This window comes from Urocampus carinirostris, chromosome 7 (assembly GCF_059441175.1).
Source record: "Urocampus carinirostris isolate Australia breed hairy pipefish chromosome 7, RoL_Ucar_1.0, whole genome shotgun sequence".
NCBI classification, from domain to species: Eukaryota; Metazoa; Chordata; class Actinopteri; order Syngnathiformes; family Syngnathidae; genus Urocampus; species Urocampus carinirostris.
This window is the reverse complement of record NC_142355.1, coordinates 10,793,654-10,820,702: the sequence shown is the minus strand read 5'-3', so window position 1 is coordinate 10,820,702 and position 27,049 is coordinate 10,793,654. Positions and strand designations below refer to the sequence as shown.

The following is a 27,049-nucleotide window of genomic DNA, read 5'->3' as shown; positions in this document are numbered from 1 at the left end:
AAAGCTACATTGGAATGGTTCACAAAAAACATATCAAGGTGTTAGAATGGCCAAGTCAAAGTCCAGACCTCAATCCAATTGAGAATCTGTGGAAAGAACTGAAAACTGCTGTTCACAAACGCTTTCCATCCAACCTCACTGAGCTCGAGCTGTTTTGCAAGGAGGAATCGGCAAAAATATCAGTTTCTCGATGTGCAAAACTGATAGAGACATACCCCAAGCGACTTGCAGCTGTAATCGCAGCAAAAGGTGGCGCCACAAACTATTAACTCAATGGGGCTGAATAATTTTTCACACCCATTTTTTTACGTTTTTTATTTGTTAAAAAAGTTTAAAATATAAAGTGTGTTCCACTTCATGATTGTGTCCCACTCATTGTTGATGCTTCACAAAAAAAATCACATTTTTATTTCTTTATGTTTGAAGTCTGAAATGTGGCAAAAGGTCACAAAGTTCAAGGGGGCCAAATAGTTTCGCAAGCCACTGTATGAAACAGACTGAAAAGTCTGAATACAAATAAAATTTCAATCGAGATATCAGGAAAGGTTTATTCTTTTTCTAAAAAAACAAACAAGTGTCATGCAAACAGTAAGCTCTGAGTGCACATATTATGTCTTGACTTACACACCAGTCAGTGACCTATATGATTTTATCGCGTTTAATATGTTTGCAAAATTTGTGCTCGATTGTATTTTGGAAAAATAAAAATCGATTTTCATTTGACAGACACATTTTACCTAGCTTAAGTGATAATTGTTTCGTTTCATTAAACATCATTTTATTTGGAAATTGTTAACAGAGGTTTTGTAAACCGCACGAGAATTTTCATGCGTCTGTGACTTGTTTATATGCAGGGAGTACTGGTAGTTATTTGTGAAATTAGGCAAAACCAGCAACTAAATAAAGAATGACAAGGTGAAGATGTGGATTTTCCAATACCAGAGGGTATCTTGAGAAATGAAACAATGAGTACAAAGGTGTAATCAAGTGCTCGAGAGGTCAAAAAGTGCCTTGATAAGAATATTTGACATCAATTCTGGAACCAAAACAAGGATCCTCGACATGCTCCTTTGCAACGATGGGGCAAGTGAAGGAGTTTAACATCCCCAGTGCTGTATTACTTTAAATATTTTGTATACTTATTCAATAAAATCCCCAAATAAAAATTCTTGTCAGAGTTTGGGGGCATATTTGTATTTTTTTGTTTAGCTTGATCTGTACACATTTAGTTCCTCTGGGTTGATGCAAATGCTAAAATGGTGGTGTCCTGTCGAGAAGATACAATTTGTTTGGGGCTTGTCAAGCAAATTTCTTAAATAAAGAGTTTAAAGCTACTCAGAACTACTGTTCCAAATGATTTAAAAAAAAAACTCTAGCTTGATAAATCACAAGACTGCTATCCGCATGAATCTGATTAGATGTGGAGAGGAAAAACGCCAACTTTTGTGTTTGTGTTTGCGCGAGGAGAGGGGATGTGCATATTTAGTTTTCATGCACTTGGTACCGTTTTTTAAAAACTGTTGCTTTTAAGTAAATGTTAAAACAGTTAAAACTACTGTAGTAAATGACAAAGGAACCATCATGAAAAATTATACTATCTATTCGAGCATCGGCACGGCTGCTGCGTAACGAATTTGATTAAAGGAGCAGAGCATGTAAGGGCCAGATTTCAATGGATCGTGTCACTTGTAAACATGTGCACTCTGTTGACAAGAAGAGGGATTATAATTAATTGGAAATTGCAGTCACCATCTTGTCATGGACAGTGGCACATGACACGCTGTAAACTAGTCTATTAATTTACACGAGATTACACCGCCTTTGCTAGACTGTGGTGAAAAAGATGAGAGTTTATAGGGTTGATTTATAACATTTTGTCAAGAGTACTGCCATGCAAATCCCAACCAGGGTTGGGTAGGGTTACTTTCACTTGATTTATTTCAATTACTTTTGGATTACTCCAATACCAAATATGCTAATAAAAGACAAAAGAAACTAAATATAAATAAAATGACTAAATTTTGTGCAGGCATGAGGAGTAACGGAACACATGGAACGGCAAAAATGATGTTGGCAGGCTGTTTGGATGTATTTTCATTTTGTTTCTGTCGCATTTTATGTTCATTTTGCCGGAGATCAAAGAGATCAAAGCCAGGAGAGAAAGCTTACCATGTGTTGTGAGTCATAATTTTATTCATATTTAGTTTCTTTTGTCTTTTATTAGCATATTTGGTATTGGAGTAATCCAAAAGTAATTGAAAGTAATCAAGTTAAAGTAACCCTACCCAACCCTGATCCCAACAATGTAAAATAACTTTGGATCTTTTATTTTACTATAAAAGATAGGGGTGGCTGGGATCATATGCTACCGAGTTGATTTTGGGAACCTGCTGACGGAATTTATCTTGACCAGATATAACTGCCAGGTGTTGTTCAGTTATTGTATGTGCTTGTTTCGTTTTGACTTTCTTTACTTTTTTACTTTATTTCTATTATTGCAATGTTGTAATTTGCAACTGAATTGTATTTATTTTCTTAATGGTGCTTGTGCCTTCTTTTTATGCCAAGGTCTCTCATCATATTACAATTCTGTAAATATCCCCTCAAAGTTGTATTATTTGTGTTTTTTAAGAAAATGTAAATGCTGTATAGTAAATGTTTCTGACATTTGTATTTATTACAAATAAATATATAAAGAGAGTTCTGTGTATATAAAAAGAGTTCTCGTTTGAAAATGTATAAATACAAAAAAAAACAAGAAAGAAAAGCTAATATAGTCAAACTTCTCCACTTGGGTCAGGATGTTGTCCGAGACCCCGCACCTGAAGAGCATTGAATAGGCTTTGGAGGTTCATTATTCACTTCATATTAATGTATAATTTTCATCACTTGTAGCTTGCTGTTCGAAAAAAAAACAACAGTAGGGTTTCATAAAAGACAAAAACTATCCTATGGAAATACTACAAAAATACATTAGTCAGACTTTTGGGGGAAACGGGAGCAAAGGATTTACGGCAAGAATGCTGAATTTTCTTATTTATGTGTAATGTTTTGGACATTACGCATAAACGGAGGAAATCTTCGAGTGGTTTGAAATGAAAGACAAAAGGGATATGGAATGTCTAGGCTTTGTAAGTTTACAAGCAGTCAAGATTGCACAAGCCAAGAAAAATGAAGGGTTCAACACTTCCATAGGTTGGTGTACACGTTTTCTTCCATTTCTTTCAATATGTGTCTATTCTTAAGCAGTTTTAGGGAGTCGGCTTTAATGTGAGTATACACAGTATTTTGTAACTAGTTATGACAGATGTAACGGAAGATGAAAGTGCTGTATACGAGTGTGTTTAGGAGGTTTTACTGCTATTTGGTAACCATGGGTATAAGTACTATCGGTTTCATGTGGGGGAGCAAACTCCTACCCATAGGTTGGTGTACACGTTTTCTTCCATTTCCTTCAATATGTGGCTATTTTTAAGCAGTTTTAGGGAGTCTGCTTCAATGTGAGTATACACAGTATTTTATAACTAGTTATGACAGATGTAACGGATGATGAAAGTGCCGTATGAGTGTGTTTAGGAGGTTTTACTGCTATTTGGTAACCATGGGTATAAGTACTATCGGTTTCATGTGGGGGAGCAAACTCCTACCCAAAAAAAAAAAAAAAAAAAAAAAAACAGCCTAGAGAGGGACGGCCTCCGCCAGGTTATAATTGCCCAAGACACACCACAGGAAGTGTTGCCCCGATGACCGAGATGGTTAAGGGATCTGTGAACTGTAAAAGTGTGCAGAAATAGGTTGCTTTTCCCCAAAAAAGTTTTAAAATAAACTACCTGTATAAAACTACATTGTTGTCTAGATGCACAAGCTGTAATCTTCAATCCTCTCAATGCAAGCGAGATGGAAAGATAAGGGGACAGAGACCGAGCACAGATAGGGAGTAAAGGGAGAAAAAGAGATATAAATAGACAGACAGAAAGGAAGAGAGAGACATGCTATGCTGGACACACTTAAAACAAGGTGATCGTTTTTTTAAAACAAAACTTAAACAATAATCCACAAATATTATTGTCTAAAATAAAAATGACATTCGAGTAAACATAACAGAAAATATTGAGCATATCGCACAGCACATCATTAATAAGCCTCTAAGCCCAACAGAGTCATTGGAGACATCGAATGGACCTACAAGATACCTGAAGGGTCCCAACTGGCAGTTTGTGTGTGTTACCATCAATGGCTCAATGTTAAGATTAATTACAAGTTAAGGATTTGGGGTCATGTCTCTTATAAGCCTTTGGCTTCAACCTGTCATCCCTTTCTTATTTTCAGGTGATTTGTTTGTGATGTGATGTTTGTTGTAAAATACTTACATCACCGTTCCAGAGCCATTCTTGGAGAGCCTCCACTGTTTCTTTGTTTAGCTGTGCTCTGAGGCGCTCTTTGTCTTCCTGGTTGGGATAGAGCTCCAAAGCCAGTTTGAGGTCCTCAGCTAACTGAATGACTGGCAAATAGCTGGAGCTGGCAACAGATCCAGGGTCATACAAGCAATTTGTGAGTTCCAGCGCTGCTGCTTTTGAACCTGAAGTTCCATGTGATAGAAAACAGGAAGAAAAAATGTCTTTTAACACATGTATGATTTTTTTTTCAATGATGGCGAGAAGGTTAGGTAAGAGTAAAACTGGTCTATAACCCTACTTGAAATCTACAGAAGGATTAGGGATGGGCATTAAATCAAATTAATGCAAATAATGTAATTATACATATATGATGCACATGCAATACATATATTTATCTAAATAAAAGTGGGTTGGGTGAGGTTTTATCTTTAAAATCTGTGAAAATGGTAATTGTTGACGATGACTGGTAAAATTGTGATTTTTGTTTTCTGGAAGGGGGGCTTATCACTGAACAATTTGACGGACTTGAAGAAATAAAACCCAAAACGTAGCTCTTGTTGCTCTAACCATTTTTATTTTCTTAGTAAGAGAAAAAAAAAAGTTTAGGCATGCAATTTGGCTAAACTATTGCCTATGAACTATGTGCAGACTCCTCAATTAGGATTTTGTATTTAAACCACGCATTTCTTTATTAGGGATCTGCAAAAAGAGGCAAAATTGCTTGAAATGCTTATGATGCTGAGTAAAGCATAAAAAGCGTTAGTACCTTTATCTTGTTTTCTTTTTTTCCTTGTCTCCTCGGTTACCTGGGCTGGCCTGGATGGGTGGAGCCTTTTGGTATCATATGTACTTGCCTGGTTTGTTTTCACATTTTTTATTTCACCTTTTCCCCTAGTGTTGGTGGAGCACCATTTGTTGAATAAAACTTAGTCTATTGTTTAAGTACAAGGTAGCATCTTGGGTCCAAGTCACATTTGTTCTGTGACACACAGGTATTGTACACCTAATATGTCAAATCATATGCATATGCAATTGAGCCAATGCCTTTAATCCAGCATGTTTGCATGACACTACTTGTTGGTTAATACAGGGATGTGATTTGACCGAAGTGAAATTATCTGAAAATTAGGCGGGGGTCTGGGGGCCGCGGGCACCCAGCTAGGTCCAGGGCAGTGCCCTGGTGGGGGGACAAGTCGGGCGAAGCCCCCCGGAGCACATGGGTTTTCCGTGTTTTTAAGTACTTTCAATGCACTCAGATGACAAAGAAATAGACAAAACAACAGCATAAATTTTCAATGTATTTTGAACTATCCCATATAAAATTACAGTTTAAGTCAACTCAAAATCAGTCACATTAAAAAACATTGGACTGCCTTTGCTTTTAAAAACTATCACTGAGAATATCATCATATCTAACTCATGTGATTACTAAATTAACACATAAATCATGTTGAAGAGTTAAAATTTCATGAACAAATAATTGTATCATGACCAAATGAAAAGTAACTCATATTAGAACATACCACAAATGTCTTTGTTATAGCAGAAGATGTTATCTATAAATGAAAGTACTGTAGTGGGTTGTACATAATTCACCCACGGAACCATTGTTTAGTTAGCGAGTTCCTAGGGGGACTCTTAATTCGGCCGGTTCTAGCCACTCTCGTGTTTGTTTTGTTATTGCCAGTTTAAATGTCATTAAAGCAGCTTTCGTTGGCACCTTTGTTTGACACTCCGCCTACGACTCCCGTCTCTGCTCGCTACATTGGATCACGTCGGGGTCACCAACATTTGTAGATAATTCCTTCTCTAACCAGTCCGATCGAAACTTGTTTTTTACGATCTTAGCAATTTCTTTAACTCGCGGAGCATCTTTGCGTTCGATCTCGGACATCTTTCTTTAAACACTCGGCAAAAACGTGTGAGAAATGAACAATGGCATACTTCTACGCCTTTATAACAAGCGCGTTTATTGGTCAACACGGAGACTTCAACCAATCGCAAGTACGTTTCATTTCACTTACGGAAACACTAAAATGGAATGCTGTCGAGACGAAATCGTTTTTTTTACCAATTAAAAAATCGAAAATTTTAAAATTTTATTTTTGGAGATAAAAAAAGCGGAATTCCGCGAATAAGCGGAAAAATCACATCCCTGTTAATAAAATGCCAGTTATTCAAATGGACAAGGTCCTGCATTTTGGGATTGGCTCTGTGATTAGTGATTTGTTCCTTTTAACAATTCCATGATTGGTGAGGGGCCCAAAAATAATCCTTGCTGTGTGCTATATCATAGTTTCAGACCTTCAATGATGTCATCCATCTGCTCCAGAGCTGCCTCCAGCATGTGACTCGCCTCAGTTTCCATTGTGATGTTGGGTAGCATTAGCTCTCGAAAATTAATCTGTAGAAGTACAATATGAACAAGGTTAATTAGAACGTACTTAACTTTACAATCCTCATCAGTTATTATATTCGAACTGAGTACTTTCTGAGGTAACAATAATTGAAAGAGGTCAAATGAAATGTACTTGTTCAAAGCAATTGCAACTCGCATTTGAAAATTGTTTTGTTGTAGGAGAGAGTAATCCCTAAAAGCAAAAACTGGAGGATCGATGAAAGAAAAAAAGGAAATATATAGGTAGCAATTCAAATTAGAATTGTCTTTGTCATTGTAAACAAAGAAGTTGTTAGAATGGTAAGATAAATGGGCAAAAAAAAATCTCTGTTGCATTCTCCAAGAATCATACCTTGAATGTTCGACTGAATTACTGACTATTTTGGAGCGATATACAAATAACATGCTGTTTCATTACGCCCATGCACAATCAAGAAAGCGCTCGCGTAACATTTTTTGTCTTAATATTTCTTCAATGCCTTCATAAATCTGTTGTTCAGCCGCCGTATAACCAATGGGCGACAATGTTTACATTTTTCGATCCGTGATCCAGAGATCGTTTTTGGGTGTCTATTTGAAAATGCAGTGAACCCGCATTTATCCCACATATCTACAGCTGACTTTTCATCCTGGCCCGTCAAACTTGTAAACAGTTAAGCCAGAATGCGCTTGCCAGACCACATCAGGCTGCGCTTATTCACCTAGCCTGGGGTTCTTTATTCCATTTATGCAATGTGTTAACTATGGCAATCTGACCTCTAAATACTAATGTCCCCTGTGGTGTTCCACAGGGCTCTGTACTTGGCCCCCTTCTTTTTAGTATTTATATGCTTCCGCTTGGTGACATTATCCGCAAGTATAATATTAGTTTCCATTGCTATACAGATGACTCAACTGTATGTGCCACTGGAGACAACCGGACAGTTAAGCTGTAGAAATCTGGAGGCTTGCCTTACTGAGATTCAAAGATGGATGTCACTTAATTTTTTGCGCCTTAACCCAGAAAAAACTAAAATGTTGATTATTGGTCCAGCTCATTGTCATGAGTTGTTTTCAAACACTGCCCTGAACCTAGACAAATTTAATATCACCCATAGTGACTCGGTCAAAAATCTACGTGTTATATTTGATCCTAATCTGTCGTTTCAGTCACACATGAAAAATATTACTAGAATAGCTTTCTACCACCACCAATCAAATGCAGAGGTTTTAGTTCATGCGTTTATTACTTCTCTGCTTAATTACTGTAATGTATTGCTTTCTGGTCTCCCGATGTCTAGCTTTAAAAGTTTGCAGCTGGTTCAGAATGCTGCAGCTACACTTTTGACTAAGACAAAAAAGTTTGAGCATATTACTCCTGTATTGGCTAACTTGCACTGGCTCCCAGTCCACTTAAGATGTGACTTTAAAGTTCTCTTATTAACACACAAATGTTTGCATGGACTTGGACCCACTTATCTCTCTGATTTGATTTCCCCACATGTTCCTGCACAGAGCCTCCGCTCTGAAAATGCCGGTCTACTTGTGACTCCAAGAGCAAAGTCTGCAGGCTCGAGAGCGTTCTCCATCCAGGCCCCGGTGCTATGGAATGCTCTGCCTCCGGAGATAAGATCTGCAACCTCAGTGGAAGTTTTTAAATCTAGACTGAAGACACACTTCTATTCCAAAGCTTATGATTGATGCTCTCCTCATATTTTGTATTGTCCTGTCTTTTTCCGAATGCATGCCTGGTGGTGATACAAAGGAGAAGGACGATTTGAGATGAATAAGTGGACCAGCGTCTGCCCTGAAGCATGTCAACGCCTGCATGGACCAGCTAGCAGAGATGGGATGCTGCGTCGTGGCCGTCATAGACTTTCTGGACTAGTTTACAGGCTGGGGGCGTCGCTGCTGTCATGCACTTTCCGGACAAATTTTCAACATGTTACCTAGTGTTTACTATGTTTGTGTACTGTAATGCTAATTCTATTTCACCCTGGTCATCCTGGAAGGGGGATTACTACTTGTGAGGCCCCTTTTCAAGGTTTCTTTTTTCCTCACGCTGAGGTTTTGAGTTTTTCCTTGCCCGTATGTTGGTTTAAGATCAGGTAATTGTGTCATTGTAATCCTGTGCAGTCCTTTGAGACATTTTTGTGATTAAGGGCTGTATAAATAAATGTGACTTGACTTGACTTTTGTACAATACCCCACAGTTCGTTTTACGTACCCCCAGGGAGGATATTTCTATAAATCCATTGCTGATCAGCTGTTGATTGGTGTTTTTTTTTTTTTTTTTTTGGAATTTGGTGCAAGCTATATATCCCTGGAGAAACCATTACAAATTAAAAATGAAAATCTTAAGTAAGCTACAATGTCTTGATTCTATTACTATTTCTGTATCTCATTTTGCTTCCGTTCATCTTTGCTCTGTCACTTTTTTGGGCAATTGCTCCTCTAAGTATCTCATGTCATACAAGAAAAGAACATGATCTTAATAGACAAAAGAAGGATGTAATGAATTTTGCTTTGGGGAAATCAAGAATACTGCATACCATCTTATGGATCAACGTTAGCAATAAATCAATGTGACAGGCACACACTGTCAACCTTTCAAAATTCTTATAAGGAGAAGGCAAAGAAACAAGCTGCCAATACAACTGTGAGCTTATTTCATTCCTTGCCTTGGTGACTAATGGGGGTAATTTGTGAACAGCTGCTAATGAATGCACTAAGCACTGCATATTGGAGTTTACATACGGTTCTCCCCATGACACCCCACTTCGTACAACACCCATTCCAGAAATCCTACACAGATCAAGGCTGCTGGTACCCATTTAACTGAACATTTTGTTATTTGCCACTCCTCGCTTTTGTTAATGTTTAAAAAAAAATAATAATTTTGAGTGTTGGAAGTAACCTTTCATTCTTCGTTTTTCAGATCTTCTGTGAAGGGCTAATGACAACTTAACTATAATCATCTGAAATTCTCATTGTTAATCATGAGAAGAAAAGCAGAGGAAAACTGCTGAAAATCAAAGAAATGATTGACCTTATAGGCCAAAATACTTGCCACCCCTAAGCCAATGGGCTATAGGCCACAGACTTCCAGTAAAAATAACAAATGTCATGCACAAGTTACAGTTTCTGATTAGTCAAGTAAAATGACCATATGAAATTGTGTGTTTAATTGCTGTTGAAAATTTCGGAAAAAATGTTAAAACGTCATGAAATTGTGAATATGCTTAGTCGCTGTTGAGATTGTCAAAAATTGTTAAAACGTCATATTGTCAGATATAACGAAATTGTGAATAACGAAATTGTAAACATGCTTAATTGCTGTTAAGATTGTCGAGACAAATTGTTCAAACCTCACATTGTTTATTTGCTGTTAATAGTGTCAATAAAATTGTTCAAACCCCCCAAAAATATGCTGGGCTTTATATATATACTTGATTAACCTCCATACATTTATGTGTATTAAAAATTTAGTCTATTCTAATCAAACATAGCACTTAGCTATGTCTACTTCAATGTTAGATCTGGTCCCACGGCTCTTTTGGTACGATCCACCAACAACACTTTTCATAAGTTACAGAAAAAAAATAAAACCTAATCCCAAGATTTTAAGCACCTTTGCCAATATCTAAATGAGGAAATGTTTAACATAGGCACAGAGATATTGTTACAAATTTCGGTCCTTAAAGCCCCAGTGTGTAATATTTGACCACTAGATGGCAATGTTGTATAATGCAAACGGAAACTGGTGCACAGCAAGCAGCAAAACGCCAGACACACATAGCGGCGACTGCTAGGAGGGATTCCACAATGTAAATGGTACATGGTCTGCATTTATATAGCGCTTTTCAAGTCAATGAAGACCTCCCAAAGCGCTTTACAATGTGCTTCAAACTTACCCATTCACACACACACTCACACACACACCAATAGGAAGTCAGCCATGCAAGGCGCCTACCTGCTTATTGGGGGCATTAGGGATTCAGTGTCTTGCCCAAGGACACTTCGACATATAACACGGAGCCACCCTAAATGAAATACAAATTTCTTGACCTATGATTTTATTTGTAAAAATTAACATTGGAATAATAGGTCAAGTATTTTTGCCTGGTTTTCAAATTATTTTACATTAGACGTGGCACTCAAGGGTAAACATGTAATAATGACTTTAAAAGAAATAAAATACTCAGACTAAATGGTAAAAAATATTTACAATGTAGTGCTTAGAGACGGGCCCAAGTTATAATAATAGTGCAATGAAAGCGTAGTGCAATGAAAAGTAGTACAATAACATTAGCTGCAACAACAAATATATAAATCATATACACTTTCACAGTTTTGGGTGATTGTTTGAGGTGGTGAAACTATTTAAGTATAATCTCATCTCATCTCATCAGCTGCACCGCTTATCCTCAGTAGGGTCACGGGAGTGCTGGAGCCCATCCCAGCAATCATCGGGCAGTGGACACCCTGAACTGGGTGCCAGCCAATCGCAGGGCACACAGGGACAGACAACTCGCTCGCTCATTCACACCTAGGGACAATTTGGACCGGCCAATCCACCCGAAATGCATGTCTTTGGAATGTGGGAGGAAACCGGAGTGCCCGGAGGAAACCCACGCAAGCACGGGGAGAACATACAAACTCCGCACAGGAAGTCCGGTAGCTGGATTTGAACCCACACAGGAGGTTCCTGAGACCATAGAACTGTGCCACACACGCGCTAACCACTGCGCCGCCGTGCTGCCCTATTTAAGTATAATACACATTTAAATTTGTAAACACGATATTAAGGAAAACGATATCCATACACCCGCAACCCTAATAGGGATATGCGGTACAGCTAATGAGATGAGATGAGATGAGATATACATACATATATTTACAAATAATGTTTTTGATCCTCTAATGTAGAAGCCAAATTAAGAGATGATTTTAAACGCAAGAATATAACAGAACATCTTGGTTTACGGATTCTTTAACTGCATGGGTCATCGGGGCACCAATGAGGACACAACTCCGGACAGCTTTCTTCGTTGTGACGGTTCCTTGCCAGATTTGGGGTAGGTCCAGTTTTTTTTTTATGGTTTTCCTCTTCTCCTGCCCACTTGGACTGTGGCCTGGAGAATTATCTTGGCAGGTCCTGATGATTTTGTGACGTGACCATACCACTGAAGTTTCTGTCTGCGCACAATTAACAGTTCTCAATGTGCCCTCTGATGGTGTTCCACACTTTTTGTTTGTCACATTGGCTAAGTAGCTCATGCCTAGAAGATTCCTGTAGCATTGCATCTCCATGGCCTGGATTTTCTTTTCCAGTTTTGCTGTGAGAGTCCATGTCTCACAAGCGTAGAGGAAGATAGAAGTAGCCGGCGCTTGCATGAGTCTGATCTTTGATTTCACTGCTATGTTTTTGTCCCTCCAGGAGGGTTTAAGTCTGGCAAGTACGGCTGTGGTTTGAGCTATCCTTGATATGACTTATGGTTCTGATCCCTCCTCTGATATAACAGCTCCAAGATATTTATATTTGGTGACAGGTTCTAGCTCTCTGTGGTTGATGGTGATATTTGTAGTGTTACCTTTGGGGATTGTTGGTCCTTAACTTTTGTTTTTTTCTGTTTTGATTGTCATCCCATACTGGCTTGATGCTTTGTCCAGGTGATAGTATCTCTTCGTCTCCTGCCAATCCGGCATTATCATCAGCCAAATTAAGGTTAGTAATAATGTGTCCCTTAATACTGACTATACTTTCATGTTGCTCCAGAGCTTCGGACAGTACATATGAAACTTAAAGGTCAAAAGGTGCTGCTTTGTTAATTAAAACTAGAAATAATCTGGTGTCACTTGTTGGCTTGTATACGCACATGCACAGTTACATGCTCACAGTTGAGTTTTGGGGCTAGGGCTTAAATTTGGCCTCCCGCTGGTGATACTAATACAAACGGGCAATGTCAGTTGAGAAGTAATGGTTCACGTATACCCACTGTGTGAATGTGACTTTTCAGTGGTAGTATTTAACAGTTCCCTTCCAGCACAGTTTCCCATGAATTGTTTTCCCTATAATGACAAATTACTCACAAATGCAGAGGTGCTGATGAAACAAATGTTGCAAAGGTGACATGTAAACTTTTGTCAAATCACAGTCAAAGTACTGTTTAGAGACTGACCCAAGTAGATGTTTGACAAGAAGCCAAACAAGGCTAACATGTTATACAACAGAATAGCGAGCATGTCGTTTTACTTGACTTTCAGGTCCATGTGTTTGTGTTCTAAACTTTTGTTCTACGTTTCTGTTATTTGTAGGGCAATATTACCATGCTTCAATAAATTATTGTTTTAGCATGTTTTTTGTTCCTAAGCCAGTATTTTTCTCAAGAATGTAGGAAAATGTATGTAAGGTTGTGCAATTGGGAATTTGAGCTATTGTAGAAATTATGAATTTGAAGTAAAGATCTTTTATCTATTTGAGAATGTTGTGTTACTTCATGGGTACTTAAAAACACTTCATTACATATTGACGTGAATTGACCAGACTTGCCCATCCTTACTAATTTAGGCTGGAGTCTCCTGACAAAACTCAAATTTTCAGCGCAATGTTGGCTTGTATGATTTTGACACAGGAATAGATTTTTTGCCAATTTCTATCTCATTTGTATTGCTTTATTTCCATTATCTATGAAGGGTTGTAAACTTGTAAAGCAACCTAAACCTTTATGTAAAAAAGGAAGTTGAGTGGGAAAAGTCAGGTCAATTATCACAAAATATCTGCTTAATTTTATAACGGACTTATTGGGGAGACATCTGCCATTTTTTTCTCTTTCTTGCACTTTCTGACCATCAACATGGACCACATCATCAATTTTCACATTTTCTTCCAACATTTACTTCTGCTAACATCAGAGCAGATAACAGACCAGAAGCTGGAGTCATTGCACATTTCTCACTTTTTACCTCCATGAAGGCAGGTGATTATTTCTTGCGGATTAGCAGCACAACTTTGCTAACACAGTTGCAATAACCCACTCTCTTTTAAGGGTTTCCACTTTTTTAATCAATTTGTTTTTCAAACCATTTTGTTACTATTAATTTTCATTTAGGTGAACAAATACATAAATAAGAGAAATTGTTTAATTAGTTAGTATACAGAAGCTACAGAAAAGGTGTAGGAATTTTTAATTACTTAATAATTTGATTACAATACATTGCACCACTGTTACGATGCATTATTCTTTCATTGCACTATTGTAGCTTGGGTCAGTCTCCAAACACTACTATACTTTGAAATGATTTTCCCTATTTATTCGGACAGTCTATTATCTTATTTTTATCTTTGATGTCATTGTTACATGTTTACTCTGGAGTTGCATACAATGTTTCACAACACAGTTATCAATTACAATAAAGGCAATTCAATTCAATTCATTTACGATTGAAGGAATCCAACTATTATTTAAAAATTACGGAATTATTTTTGGCGGCACAGCAGCTGAGTGGGTAGCGCATCCGCGGCACAGTTCTGAGGTCATGGGTTCAAATCCAGCTACCAGTCTTCCTGTGGGGAGTTTGCATGTTCTCCCTGTGCTTGCATGGGTTTGTTCCGGGCACTCGGGTTTCCTCACTCATTCAAAAAAACATGCATTTCAGTTTAACTAACCGGTCCAAATTATCCCGAGGTGTGGATGAGTGAGAAGTTGTCTGTCTCTGTGTGTGCCCTGGGACTGGCTGGCAACCAGTTCAGGGTGTCCCCTGCCCATTGCCCAAAGATTCAGCACCCCCGCAACCCTACTGAGGATAAGCGTTGCAGATAATGTATGGATGAATTATTTTTCTTTCTGAATATTTTGCGCTTAAAATTGAATAATTTGTAGTTTTAATAACATGACAAGAGTAGAATTTATTTCCACTACAGTCTATCCATCTCAGGGAAAAATGACAACCAGAAAATGGGAAAATTGGCATCCCCTGCAGCGCACCTTAAATCGCCTGCCTATCCCCAACATGGCCTAGCCAACTAGGTTCAGCTACCAGTCTGGCAGAGTTTTTCTTGAACCTGATTTTACTAAAGCATTGAGCTTTTCATTATTTCTTCATCAAATGAAATCGCTAAGTGTAACAATTATTTAACTCTTATTTGTAGGTGATTTTACTGTATAAAGGCTCACACACTACATCATATTTATTCTGTCCCAACTCCAATTTGTAGCATAAATTCGTGCCTAACAAATATTTTTTGCATTGACCAAACGTAGTTCCCCACACTATAAATACCTACTTTATCCTATTAATTTTCAATGGCACCAACCTTCAACATTTTTTACAAGTCTTACCATACAGACTACTTTAAATACATAAAATCAAAATTAACAAGTGCCATACTACTGCCTGTTCGATGCAGTAAAAAGTACAGTGGTTCTGTTTACATGCGAGGTTTTACTCTGATTGAAAGTGTTGAGTTAGTACTTTCATTTTCGCATTACTTGTGCAAGTATACACATTCGACTGATCCGATTACTTGTCATGATTACTCACAGGCGCAGTCTTTATGTTTGAGATTTTCTTTCTTTATTGATGCCGCAAGGAATTGTAGGTCAGGGGATGGTGTAATTGTAACCTGTGCAGACGTTTTGTGATGAATAGTTATACAAATAAATGTGACTTGACTTGATTAGACAGATGAATGATACACTCTAACTTGAACTCACTTGCTAAACAAGCCCAAGATGTGTGGTTGATTTGATCTAGATAGATAGATAGATGTCTAGATAGATAGATGTCTAGATAGATAGATGTCTAGATAGATAGATACTTTATACATCCCCGTAGGGAAATTCACACTTCCAGCAGTATCCTTGAGTTGAAAATAAAACAATAATAAGTAAAAGGAATATAATACATGAATACCCAATGTAACGTGTTGATATAGAGTATTTAAATAGTGTTTCATAAAATACACACTGTAATAAAAATAGGGTAATATGCAATGTGGGGGTATGGTGTAATGTGGGCTTTTACTCCGCCGGGTGGAGTTAAAGAGCCTCATAGCATGAGGAAGAAATTATCTCCTCAGTCTGTCCATGGAACAAGACTGTGACAGCAGTCTGTCGCTGAAGCTGATCTTCCGTTTAGCAGTAGTTGCTAAAATACTGCTAGGTGCATATTTCCTCTTTCATGATTAAATCCTAAGAGGTTCAACACCAAAGTACATGCATAATCAAAGACACCCTCACGTTTGATAATTTGATACACTATTTAAAGATCACAGTCCAACCTACAGTTTACAGTTGAGGTGTCTTCCCAAAGGATCCCATTTTGGCTGTACATCGCTAAAGAATCTTTTTTTGTAAACTCATTAAATCTCATGAAATGAAATGAAATGATCTGCATTTATATAGCGCTTTTCAAGTCAAGACTTCCCAAAGCGCTTTACATTGTGCTTCACATTTTCCAATAGCGGCCGTGCAGCCATGTAAGGCGCTAACCTGCTTATTGGGGGTATTAAGGGTTCAGTGTGTTACCCAAGGACACTTCGACATGTAACACAGAGGAGCCGGGATTCGAACTGCGATCTCTTGATCCCAAGAGGAGCGCTCTACCTCCTGAGCCACTGCCGCCCACTGCCTCATCTCATTAGCTGTACCGCTTATCCTTATTAGGGTTGTGGGGGAGCTGGAGCCCATCCCATCCATCTCCGGGCAGTGGGCAGGGGACACCCTGAACTGATTGCCAGCCAATCGCAGGGCACACGGGGACAGACAACTCACTCGCTCAGTCACACCTAGGGACAATTTGGATTCACCTGAAATGCATGTCTTTGGAATGTGGGAGGAAAACCGGAGTGCCCGGAGGAAACCCACGCAAGCACGGGGAGAACATACAAACTCCGCACAGTAAGGCCGGTAGCTGGATTTGAACCCACGCAGGTGGTTCCCACGACCTCAGAACTGTGCCGCACACGCGCTAACCACTGCGCCGCCGTGCTGCCCACTCATTAAATAATGTATGTTAAATTTTGTGACACATTTTGTGAAAAAAAACCTCACAAATCAAACTGTAATTACCCAAGCCCACAGAACAATTTGATTGGTTGAGCGGTTGGGGTGGGCAGAAACATGCACACAAAGCACGCCCTCCCCCCTCTCTCTCATGCACCCACAGCGCTGAAGGAAATTACATCCATAAACCTTTTGTGTGCCCTATTTTGTAACATATTTACAAAAGAACTCTGCTTGCACCTTAATTTGAAACCATAATTTACGAAAGAAATAAAGGTCAGAATGAGCCTGAATTATTTAAGTTACTGTCGGAGACAAGTTTAAAGTAATGTGTGAATGAGCAAGTGAGTTGTCTGTCCCTGTGTGCCCTGCGATTGGCTGGCAACCAGTTCAGGGGTTCCCCTGCCCACTGCCCGATGATTGCTGGGATGGGCTCCAGCACCCCCGCGACCCTACTGAGGATAAGCGGTGCAGCTGATGAGATGAGATGATATTTGTTGATATGGGAAACGGGCTCTTGCATATTTTTTTCATGAATTTTATCAAATCATCGAAGGTCACACTGAAAAATAAAACTGCGATGAAAAATTAGCTTTTGTCTTGTATTTAAAACTATGGTATGTCTCGCTCTCTCAATAAAATAAAAACAATAAAACTCGAAATATTTTGCTTTTATGACTCATTTGGTCGAAAGGGTTTCCGACCCCTACACTAAAGCATTCTGGAGAATTATCACTAATTATTAATTATTTTTAGAAAATAACGATATTAAACAATGAGTATAGGGTTCTCATAAAAGTCATACTTTTTTGGGGGGTTTGAACAATTTTATTGACACTATTAACAGCAAATAAACAATGTGAGGTTAGAACAATTTTTCTCGACACTTTTAACAGAAATTAAGCATTATCACAATTTCGTCATAAAAGTCATACTAGTGTTCTGTATTATGTTCCATTGCTTCCATCTTCGGCGACACTCGTAAATTATTTCGCACCTGACATTTTCTTTTAAGTTTACAGGTTCCAGGTTTGTTTTGACAACGTTTTTGCTGACCTGTGAACAGCGTCACATTGTGATCTCACAACAAACAGTCAAAATAAGGCAAACGTCGCCACTCTATACTTACAAATACGCCACTTCTCGGCGAGTCTCAAGCTAAATACTTTTTGAAGATGCCTTCTGAAGGAATAAGTCCAGACGGAAACGCAAACATCCCCAAAGTGGCACAAAAACAGCGTGCAATGTGATCCAAACGGAAACTCTCCTCTTCTTGACTGCAGTTGAGTCGCTCAAGCGAGCCCCATCAACTCCACCTGCCATGTGACGACCATGCTGCATTCAAGAACATCTCGGAAGTCTTACGGTTTTCCTCTGCGCATCCTATTTTGTAAACATTATATCAGGGGTGTCAAACTCATTTTAACTTGGGGGCCACACGAGAGAACAAACATTCTGTCGTTGGGCCGGACTAGTAGATTAAAGAGAAAGAAAAAGAGAGATAAAGAAATAAGAGAAAGAGGGAGGGAAAAGGAGAGAGGGCGGGGCAAAGAAAGAAAAAGAGGGAGAGAGCGTGAGAAACAAAAGATAAAAAGTCGTGAGAGAGGAGGAAAAGAAAGGGAGAGGAAGAAAGAAATAGAAAGACAGAAGGAGAGAAAAAAAAGAAAGCGCAAAGGGTATGAAGAGAGAAAGAGAAAAGAGAGAAAAGGAAAAAAGGAAATTAGTGAAAAAGGTTAAAAGACACAGAGAAAGAGACAAAGAGCAACAAAGGAAGAGAAAAAGAGAGACACAGAGAGTGAAAGAGACAGAGAAAGGGGGTGGGAAAGGGGTGGTTAGAAAGAGAGCGAGAGAGAGAGAGAGAGAGAAAGAGAGAGAGAGAGAGAGAGAGAGAGAGAGAGAGAGAGAGAGAGAGAGAGAGAGAGAGAGAGAGAGAGAGAGAGAGAGAGAGAGAATACAGTAAATACTACTACAGAAATAATACAAAAATACTACAAAATTGCCACAAAACTAAATATCAAATGGTAAAAAAACTGCTAAGGTAATACTATAACACAGAAATACTACTACAGAAGTATCAAAACAGGAATACTACAAAAATACCACAGAAATTCAGCGGAATAACTACAACGGGGCTATTGTAAAAATCCCTCTAAGAGAAGCACTTCAAAAACACCCCAAAAATACTACTACGTCGATAATACAAATACAATTCACAAATAGTGAATAAAACAGGGAGAGTACAGTATATTGCTGTATTTTGCTTTCATTCGGAGTGTTCTAAAACTATCTTGATGAAACAAAGCTTTTTAAAACGATTTTTAACACTGACAACAACTAGTCAATATTTGTCTGACACTATGTTGCCATCTAGTGGTTGTTCCGTAACTGGCATTTGATTGTAGATGAGTTTAAAAAGTGTACTGGTAACTCGTTTCAGGACATACACTGACATCTACGGGCTGAAAAGAGCCTTTCACAATTAGGTAATCTTGATATTAATTATAGGCAGCACGGCAGCGCAGTGGTTAGCGCATGTGCGGCACAGTTCATGTCTTGGGAACCTCCTGCGTGGGTTCAAATCCAGCTCCAGACTTCCTGTGCGGAGTTTAAATGTTCTCCCCGTGCTTGCGTGGGTTTCCTCCGGGCACTCCGGTTTCCTCCCACATTCCAAAAACATGCATTTCAGGTGAATTGGTCGGTCCAAATTGTCCCTAGGTGTAAATGAGCGAGTGAGTTGTCTGTCCCCGTGTGCCCTGCGATTGGCTGGCAACTAGTTCAGGGTGTCCCCTGCCCACTGCCCGATGATTGCTGGGATGGGCTCCAGCACCCCCGCGACCCTACTCAGGATAAGCGGTGCAGCTGATGAGATGAGATGAGATATTCACTATTTATTCATCAGCCGTACCGCTTATCCTGATTAGGGTCGCGGGGGGGGGGCTGGAGCCCATCCCAGCCATCTCCGGGCAGTGGGCAGGGGACACCCTGAACCGGTTGCCAGCCAATCGCAGGGCACAGACAACTCATTCACACCTAGGGACAATTTGGACCGGCCAATTCACCTGAAATGCATGTTTTTGGAACGTGGGAGGAAACTGGAGTGCCCGGAGGAAACCCACACAAGCACGGGGAGAACATACAAACTCCGCACAGGAAGTCTGGAGCTGGATTTGAACCCACGACAGGTTCCCATGACATGAACTGTGCCGCACAAGCGCTAACCACTGCGCCGCCATGCTGCCATTCACTGTATATCATAATAATAATTATATATTTTAATTTCCCAAATCAATTTATTATGGTGATTCAAATTTGTGTATGTGATATCAATTTACACACTTCAACAAATGTTAACCAGATAGATTTCCTGGAGGATTAAAAGAAAAAAAGGTTTTCCATGTTTCCCTTGGACATGATCCAATCATTCATTCATTCATTTATGCATTTTCCAACCAGGAACGGCCCAACCTTCATGGAGCCCAAAGTATAATGAGACATGGGGCCACATATTACTTGTTAATTTGCATACCTACTAGAAGTCATTCCACGTTCAACTACAGGGGTGGGCAACTATTTGGAGTCGGGGGCCGCATGTGATATGTTATACTTCTTTTGAAGTAGATTTGTTTCATTAAATTGGTTGTTAAAACGACAAAATTTAAAGCAAAACAGTATATTTGGTCCCTGTTTTAAGCACTTTATTTGTTATTTAGTGTTGAAGTATTACTATAAGGTTGATGTTTTTTTTTAATATTTCTGGTCTGATCTTTATTAAAGTTCTGTATTTTATGTGTTGCTGTAGTATTATTTTTGTAGTATTTTCATTGTATCTTGTATTACAACAGTAGTTTTATGATTATAGTATTTTTGTATTGTCTCTGTTGTATATTTTTGTACTGTCTCTGGCGGCCCAGTGGTTAGCGCGTGTTCGGCACAGTTCTAAGGTCTTGGGAACCTCCTGTGTGGGTTCAAATACAGCTACCGGACTTACTGTGCGGAGTTTGTATGTTCTCCCCGTGCTTGCGTGGGTTTGCTCCGGGCACTCCGGTTTCCTCCCACATTCTAAAGACATGCATTTCAGGTGAATTGGCCAGTCCAAATTGTCCCTAGGTGTGAATGAGCGAGCGAGTTGTCTGTCCCTGTGTGCCCTGCGATTGGCTGGCAACCAGTTCAGGGTGTCCCCTGCCCACTGCCCGATGATTGCTGGGAAGGGCTCCAGCACCCCCGCGACCCTACTGAGGATGAGCGGTGCAGCTAATGAGATGAGATGAGATAATATAAAGGATAATATATGATAATATAAAAAGTATCAAGCCTCTGGGAATGATTTCAGTATAATAAATCACCACTAGGTGGCAGGAATGGCATTGATCAGATCTTTGTCCATACATCAGGAAGTCCCCACTTCTTCATGTTGATTCGCTTCCTCTATCTAGGGATTAAGGGTGTGTGGGTGGCCCGGAGTGACCGAAGATGATCATTTCACCAGGAAACATTAATAGTTCTCGCAAAGTTCATGCATCGTTCATGCATCGTTCATGCATAACTTCCTTGGTTTTGCAATAAAATGTTATTTTGCAAAAAAAAAAAAAAATGGCTTTATGTTTATGTAAAGGATTGTTAGATTGGTGGACTCCAACCTTTTTCCAGCTAAGAGATACTTTTTACAGATAATTAGTCTAAAGGGCACCCAGTTTTATATGTTTCCAAATTAATAACATATCATGTTATCACTGGTTATTACCCTGTTGATTATTGGAAGTAGGGTTAAATAGACTTAGTCAACCACTAAAAAAAATAATTTTACTACAAAATCACAATGAAATAGCACTGGTGACTTTTTTTTAAGAACAGGACCACAGGCACCTCAGCTATCGTTGTGGGGCACCCTGGTTTAGATATTGCACCAACCCAGTTAAAGACGTTTTTCTCAAAAGTTTTCTTGGAAACTAGTATTTTAAAGAAACTTTGCAATTTTTAAATATGGTTTACTAAAAAATGTTAAAGCTGGAAACATTTTTTTGGTATGAAAGATGAGGTTTCAAACATTTATTTTGATATGTCCTGTGCCTTTACTGTAGCTATAGTACATTTTCTGTAGGCCTTCAAAAGTGAGTCAGAATGGGAACAAATTGGTTGGCCCCTGGGCAGCACGGCAGAACAGTGGTTAGCGCGTGTGCGGCACAGCTCTGAGGTTATGAGATCGAATCTCCTGTGTGGAGTTTGCATGTTCCTCCCACATTCCAAAAACATGCATGTCAAGTTAATTGGCCGGTTCAAATTGTCCCTAGGTGTGAATGAGCGAGGGAATTGTTTGTCCCTGTGTGCCCTGCGACTGGTTGGCAAACAGTTGGAGGTGTCCCCCGCCCACTGCCCGAAGATAGCTGGGATGGCCTCCAGCACCCCCACGACTACTGAGGATGAGCGGTTCAGATAATGGATGGATGGATGGTTGGCACATGCACCTTCTATTTTAGAGAAATGTCCGGCATTAAATGAGTTAATAAAGGAAATAAATGACTTTAAACTCTATCACACAGTACCTGAAACGACGCACCCCACTTGTAAGGGGCGTTTTCTTTTTCCATATATGATGTTGAACTGTTGTCTTGCCAGTCTGCTTTGAGTGTGTTTGGGGTGGGGTTGATGTTGGAGGTGACAGTGAGGGTTGTTCAAGCCAAGAAAAATCTGTTCTTGCACACATTGGTTATTTTTACTTTCCAGCGGGTCCCATTTCCGGAACAAGTTTTTCTCTGCCTGTGATTTTGTCTCCCCCTCTTACTTGTTCATTTGTCATGGTAACCTTGTTATCCTGCCACAATTATTTATTTTATTGAAACATTAGTAATGATGTTTGAAATCTCTGAATTGGGCCACGTTGTTGGAGTGTGATGTAGTGTGTTTGTGTCAATAAAGTTTGTTAAAACCCCTCTTAGAGAAACCGTCAAAAATTTAATAAAAACTGAGAGTTAAATAGGGCAGCACGGCGGGGGTTAGCGCGTGTGAGGCACAGTTCTGAGGTCATGGGTTCAAATCCAGCTACCAACCTTCCTGTGCGGAGTTTGCATGTTCTCCCCGGGCTTGCGTGGGTTTCCTCCGGGCACTCCGGTCTCCTCCCACATTCCAAAGACAAGCATGTTTAATTGGCTGGTCCGAATTGTCCCTAGGTGTGAATGAGCAAGCGAATTCTTGTGAACTGTTCAACAGTTTAAGGACATTTTGTTGTGTCTATACCATGCACCTAGAACACCTTTTCACAAAACAGATAAGGCATTTTAACAAAAAAAACTGTATTTTGCCCGAAAATGCACAGCTTAAAATTGCAGAGCACGACCAGGTGCCTCCAACTTAATCGTGATAATCTAGCACACGGTGCTAATTTCCTTGATTCCATGATTGACCGCAGCTTTTTCAGTGCCGGTCTCTCGGCTACTGTTGTCAGGCTGTCGAGCTCTGTGCCCACAACAGAGCTCGCTTTCCTCACCAGTTTATTGAGACGAGAGGCATCCTTCTTCATGACGCTGCCTCCCTAACACGCTGCCGCGTAGAAGAGGGCGCTTGCCACAACAGTCTCATAGAATATTTTCAGGAGCTTTTTGCAGATGTTGAAGGAGGCCAGCCTTCTGAGGAAGTAAAGTCGGCTTTGACCTTTCCTACATAGAGCTTCTGTGTTGGCAGTCCAGTCCAGTTTATTGTCCAGCCGCACACCCAGCTATCTGTAGGTCTGGACAAATTCTACACATTCTCCTTTGATGGTTACAGGAACCGGGTGAGTTCTAGTTCTCCTGAAGTCCACCACCATCTCCCTGGTCTTGGTGGTGTTCAGGTGCAGGTGGTTTGCATCGCTCCGTTGGACAAAGTCCTGAGGATGAGAAGGTGCAGACAATGGATGGATGGATGGATGGTTGGCACCTGCACTTCCCATTTTAGAGAATCGTCTGGCATTGAATGAGTTAATAAAGGAAATAAATCAACTCTATCACACAGTATCTGAAACGACGCACCCCACTTTTAAGGAGCGTTTTCTTTTTCATATTTGATGTTGAACTGTTGTCTTGCCAGTCTGTTTTGAGTGTGTTTGGGGTGGGGTTTTGTTTGATTGAATAAAAACTGAGAGTTAAATAAAAGGTACAGTCATTTGTTCCACGGGCCACCGCACCACTCGAGTTCGCATGTAGGCCTCCGCCACCTCGCGTGGTGAGTCAACCTCACCACTCGTGTTGCACTGGACACCACACGCATAAGTAGCCTATGCATTTTATTTCATTGAAAAAACATGATTGGTGGATTCTAACGCCCGTCATTTTCTAACCACTCCTAACATCGTTCTGATTGGTCAGAGAAGGACCAATGGCACGAACACTACTGCCATTGGTTAGAAAACTAGGTTAGTGGTCCGACAGGCATGACGGAAACAGAAACTGGGTCACCGATTGAAAATCGTTTATGTCACACTTCTTACTTCCAGTACCACGTTAAACCAGGAACCTTTCAATGGATTCTAAAATGATTGCAGAATTACTGTAAGTATTAAACGGAAACTCGAGTGCTATCCTTGTTGTATGTCGGAGACCCTTTTCTCCCATGTTTATACATCATGTATGTCGTCGATGTTTTCCCAGCATTGGGAATGAAGGGACATTAGCTCGCTGGCCAATTCTTCACAATGCTCTTAAAAATCAACGTGAGAAAATGTCACCGTGGTGACATTTAGACTAAACAACGCAAATCTACAATCATATAATCGACTTCTATTTAACCCATTGCCTACGTGTTTTTTTAGGAAGTAACGAGTCTATTGCTAACGATGAGGTGAACAATGCTACAGTATAAGCTAAGAACCTAGCTACCGGAACGGGCCTTTGTGAGCAACTAGTGCACATTTTCTTCGACAGCATTCAATAAGATTTAGGAACCTAAATCGAATCTAAAGCGGGCTTTATAAATTACTGTCTTTTTATTACACGCAGTGGGGGTTGCGACGGCTCACCCTTAACCCCGAAATGCCGCGATTAAACAGGCTCATATTTGGTCATGATAGTCGTGACCGTGATAGTTGGCGATGCTGTGAAGGCTGCACGAATGCTTCTTGAGGTGTAAATCCTGTTTTTCCGTCAAACCAACCTAACCACAGTTCGCGGGCACAGGAATCCAATTGTTTCGATGCTAATTCGTGTTTAAGCGTTATTCTGTTTTTTTTTCCCATTAAAATCAGAGGTCTGACACTCAATTTACTTGGGGGCAACCGGAGCTAGAGTCTCCGTGAGGTTGGGCAAAACATATTACTTTCTTTAAATATCGTCTTTTTAAAATTCTCTACACAAAATAAGATCTAAAATAAATGAATTCATATGAAAATAAACCAATAAGTAAGTAATAAAAGTCACCCGTAATCCGCTAGGAGTGCACTTATGTGCGTTCAATTTTTTTTTAATCATGTATTATATACTTAATGCATGTTTATTTATACATTTTCAATCTATTTAGCAAGTAGTTTTCTTTTAATTTATTATAATTTAGTTTTTAGTTAGCTTCTTAGTGGTAAAAATGTCTCATTAAAAAAAATATATTTTGGTTTAAATAATTGGCAAAATACACGAATTATTATTAATTATTATTAAAAAATGGCTTTAATCAAATATATATATATGGGCAGCACGGCAGAGCAGTGGTTAGCGTGTGTGCGGCACAGTTCTAAGGTCATGGGTTCAAATCCAGCTACCAGACTTCCTGTGCGGAGTTTGTATGTTCTCCCCGTGCTTGCATGGGTTTTCTCCGGGCACCCCGGTTTCCTCCCACATTCCAAAAACATGCAGGTTAATAGGCCTGTCCAAATTGTCCCGAGGTGTGAGTGAGCGAGTGAGTTGTCTGTCCCTGTGTGCTGGCTGGCAACCAGTTCAGGGTGTCCCCTGCCCACTGCCTGAAGATGACTGGGATGGGCTCCAGCACCCCCGCGACCCTACTGAGGATAAGCGGTGCAGATAATGGATAGATGGATATATATATATATATGTATTAATAACTCGAGAAATGTAATTTGACGTAACATAACCCTCACTTAAAGGGAGATGGTGTAATTGTCGGCAAGCTTGCTGCTACAGGTACCCTAAAAAAACATAACCTGGCAAAAAGCGGGGCAAGAAAAATAATGCTTTTTGGTCACTTTCAGCCTCTGTAGTTTGTATGATTTACATGACACGTTACACTGACATTTAGAAGCCAAATGATTAACATGCTCCATTTACGTTTGAACTATTTCAATCTCAAAAAAGCTGGGGAAAAAATATCCATCCATCCGTTATCTGCACCGCTTATCCTCAGTAGGGTCGCGGGGGTGCTGGAGCCCATCCCAGCCATCTTCGGGCAGTAGGCAGGGGACACCCTGAACTGGTTGCCAGCTAGTCGCAGGGCTGGGAAAAAAATAAGTAAAAAATTGTGGTCTGATGACTTAGAGTCTCTCTAGTTTGTATTGTTTATGATTTTTCAGCACCCGTTTTTAGTTGCACAACAGATTAGTGACATCTAGTGCCAAAATAACACACTGCCTTTTTGACTTTCATATCAGGCCTCAAATATTATCCTGAGGGCCGCAATTGGCATCCGGACAGCAAGTTGGAGACCGTTGACTGAGCATGCGGGATAAAGACTTGTGATCCTAGATCTAGGTATTGTTGTTTTTTTGTTTTTCCAATGCAGCGTTTCTCAACCTTTTTTGAGGCACGGTTCAGTTTTTCTTTCATTAAAATAATCTCATGGCACAAGGTCCATCCCAAAAATTAATTCTCAGTACCAGTTTCATGTTTTGTTTGATTTCTACAGCCTAAATTATTGTGTTGCCTATATTGACAATCTAAAGTTTTTCCTATTATTTGTGAGGACAGTTTATTAATTTTGGTTAAATTTTGCTGTAAATATGTTTTTTAATATCTTTTAAGGGACACTGTATAATATTTGACTTATGTAATGTTTAGTGCTGGGGTCCCTAACCTTTTTTAACCTGAGAGCTACCAATATTTTTTGTTACTGATAGGCACAAAGGGCTACAAGTTTGATATGCATTTCTAAAATGACAACTTATCATATTATGTTGTTACTATGTTATTACCATGTTGTAATCAACCACTGAAACATGACGGTTAGAAATCAAATTTCCTGGAAAATCACAATGACACATCACTCTTGAGCCTAGGCCTTGGGCACCATGTTGTTAGACCCCTGGTGTAGTGCACCTGAAAACAAGTGCTACAAAGCACAAGGAAGAATACAAACTA

At 39.6% G+C, this 27,049-nt stretch overlaps 2 protein-coding genes across 14 annotated transcripts in view; one reads left to right on the top strand and one right to left on the bottom strand.

Annotated features, from left to right (window-relative positions):
• The window catches only part of ppfibp2b (PPFIA binding protein 2b), a 79,924-nt gene extending 61,694 nt beyond the window's left edge, over nt 1-18,230 (bottom strand). For 11 of the 12 annotated variants that reach the window (XM_088339723.1, XM_088339727.1, XM_088339726.1 and 8 more), the window contains exons 1-3: nt 17,911-18,230; nt 6,702-6,801; nt 4,371-4,579 (exon numbers count right to left, since the gene is read on the bottom strand). In XM_088339723.1, the coding sequence (XP_088195849.1) occupies nt 4,371-4,579; nt 6,702-6,783 (291 nt within the window). In that variant the 5' untranslated portion in view covers nt 6,784-6,801; nt 17,911-18,230. Of the gene's footprint in view, nt 1-4,370; nt 4,580-6,701; nt 6,802-17,778; nt 17,838-17,910 lie in introns of all 12 variants that reach the window. The other variant, XM_088339724.1, reaches the window with a different exon arrangement.
• A 5,941-nt stretch (nt 18,231-24,171) lies between these two features.
• The window catches only part of bmal1a (basic helix-loop-helix ARNT like 1a), a 32,383-nt gene continuing 29,505 nt past the window's right edge, over nt 24,172-27,049 (top strand). Inside the window, exons 1-2 of one of the 2 annotated variants that reach the window (XM_088339721.1) lie at nt 24,172-24,301; nt 26,344-26,443. The gene's annotated coding sequence lies outside the window, so the exon portion shown is untranslated. The remainder of the gene's footprint in view (nt 24,302-26,343; nt 26,444-27,049) is intronic. The other variant, XM_088339722.1, reaches the window with a different exon arrangement.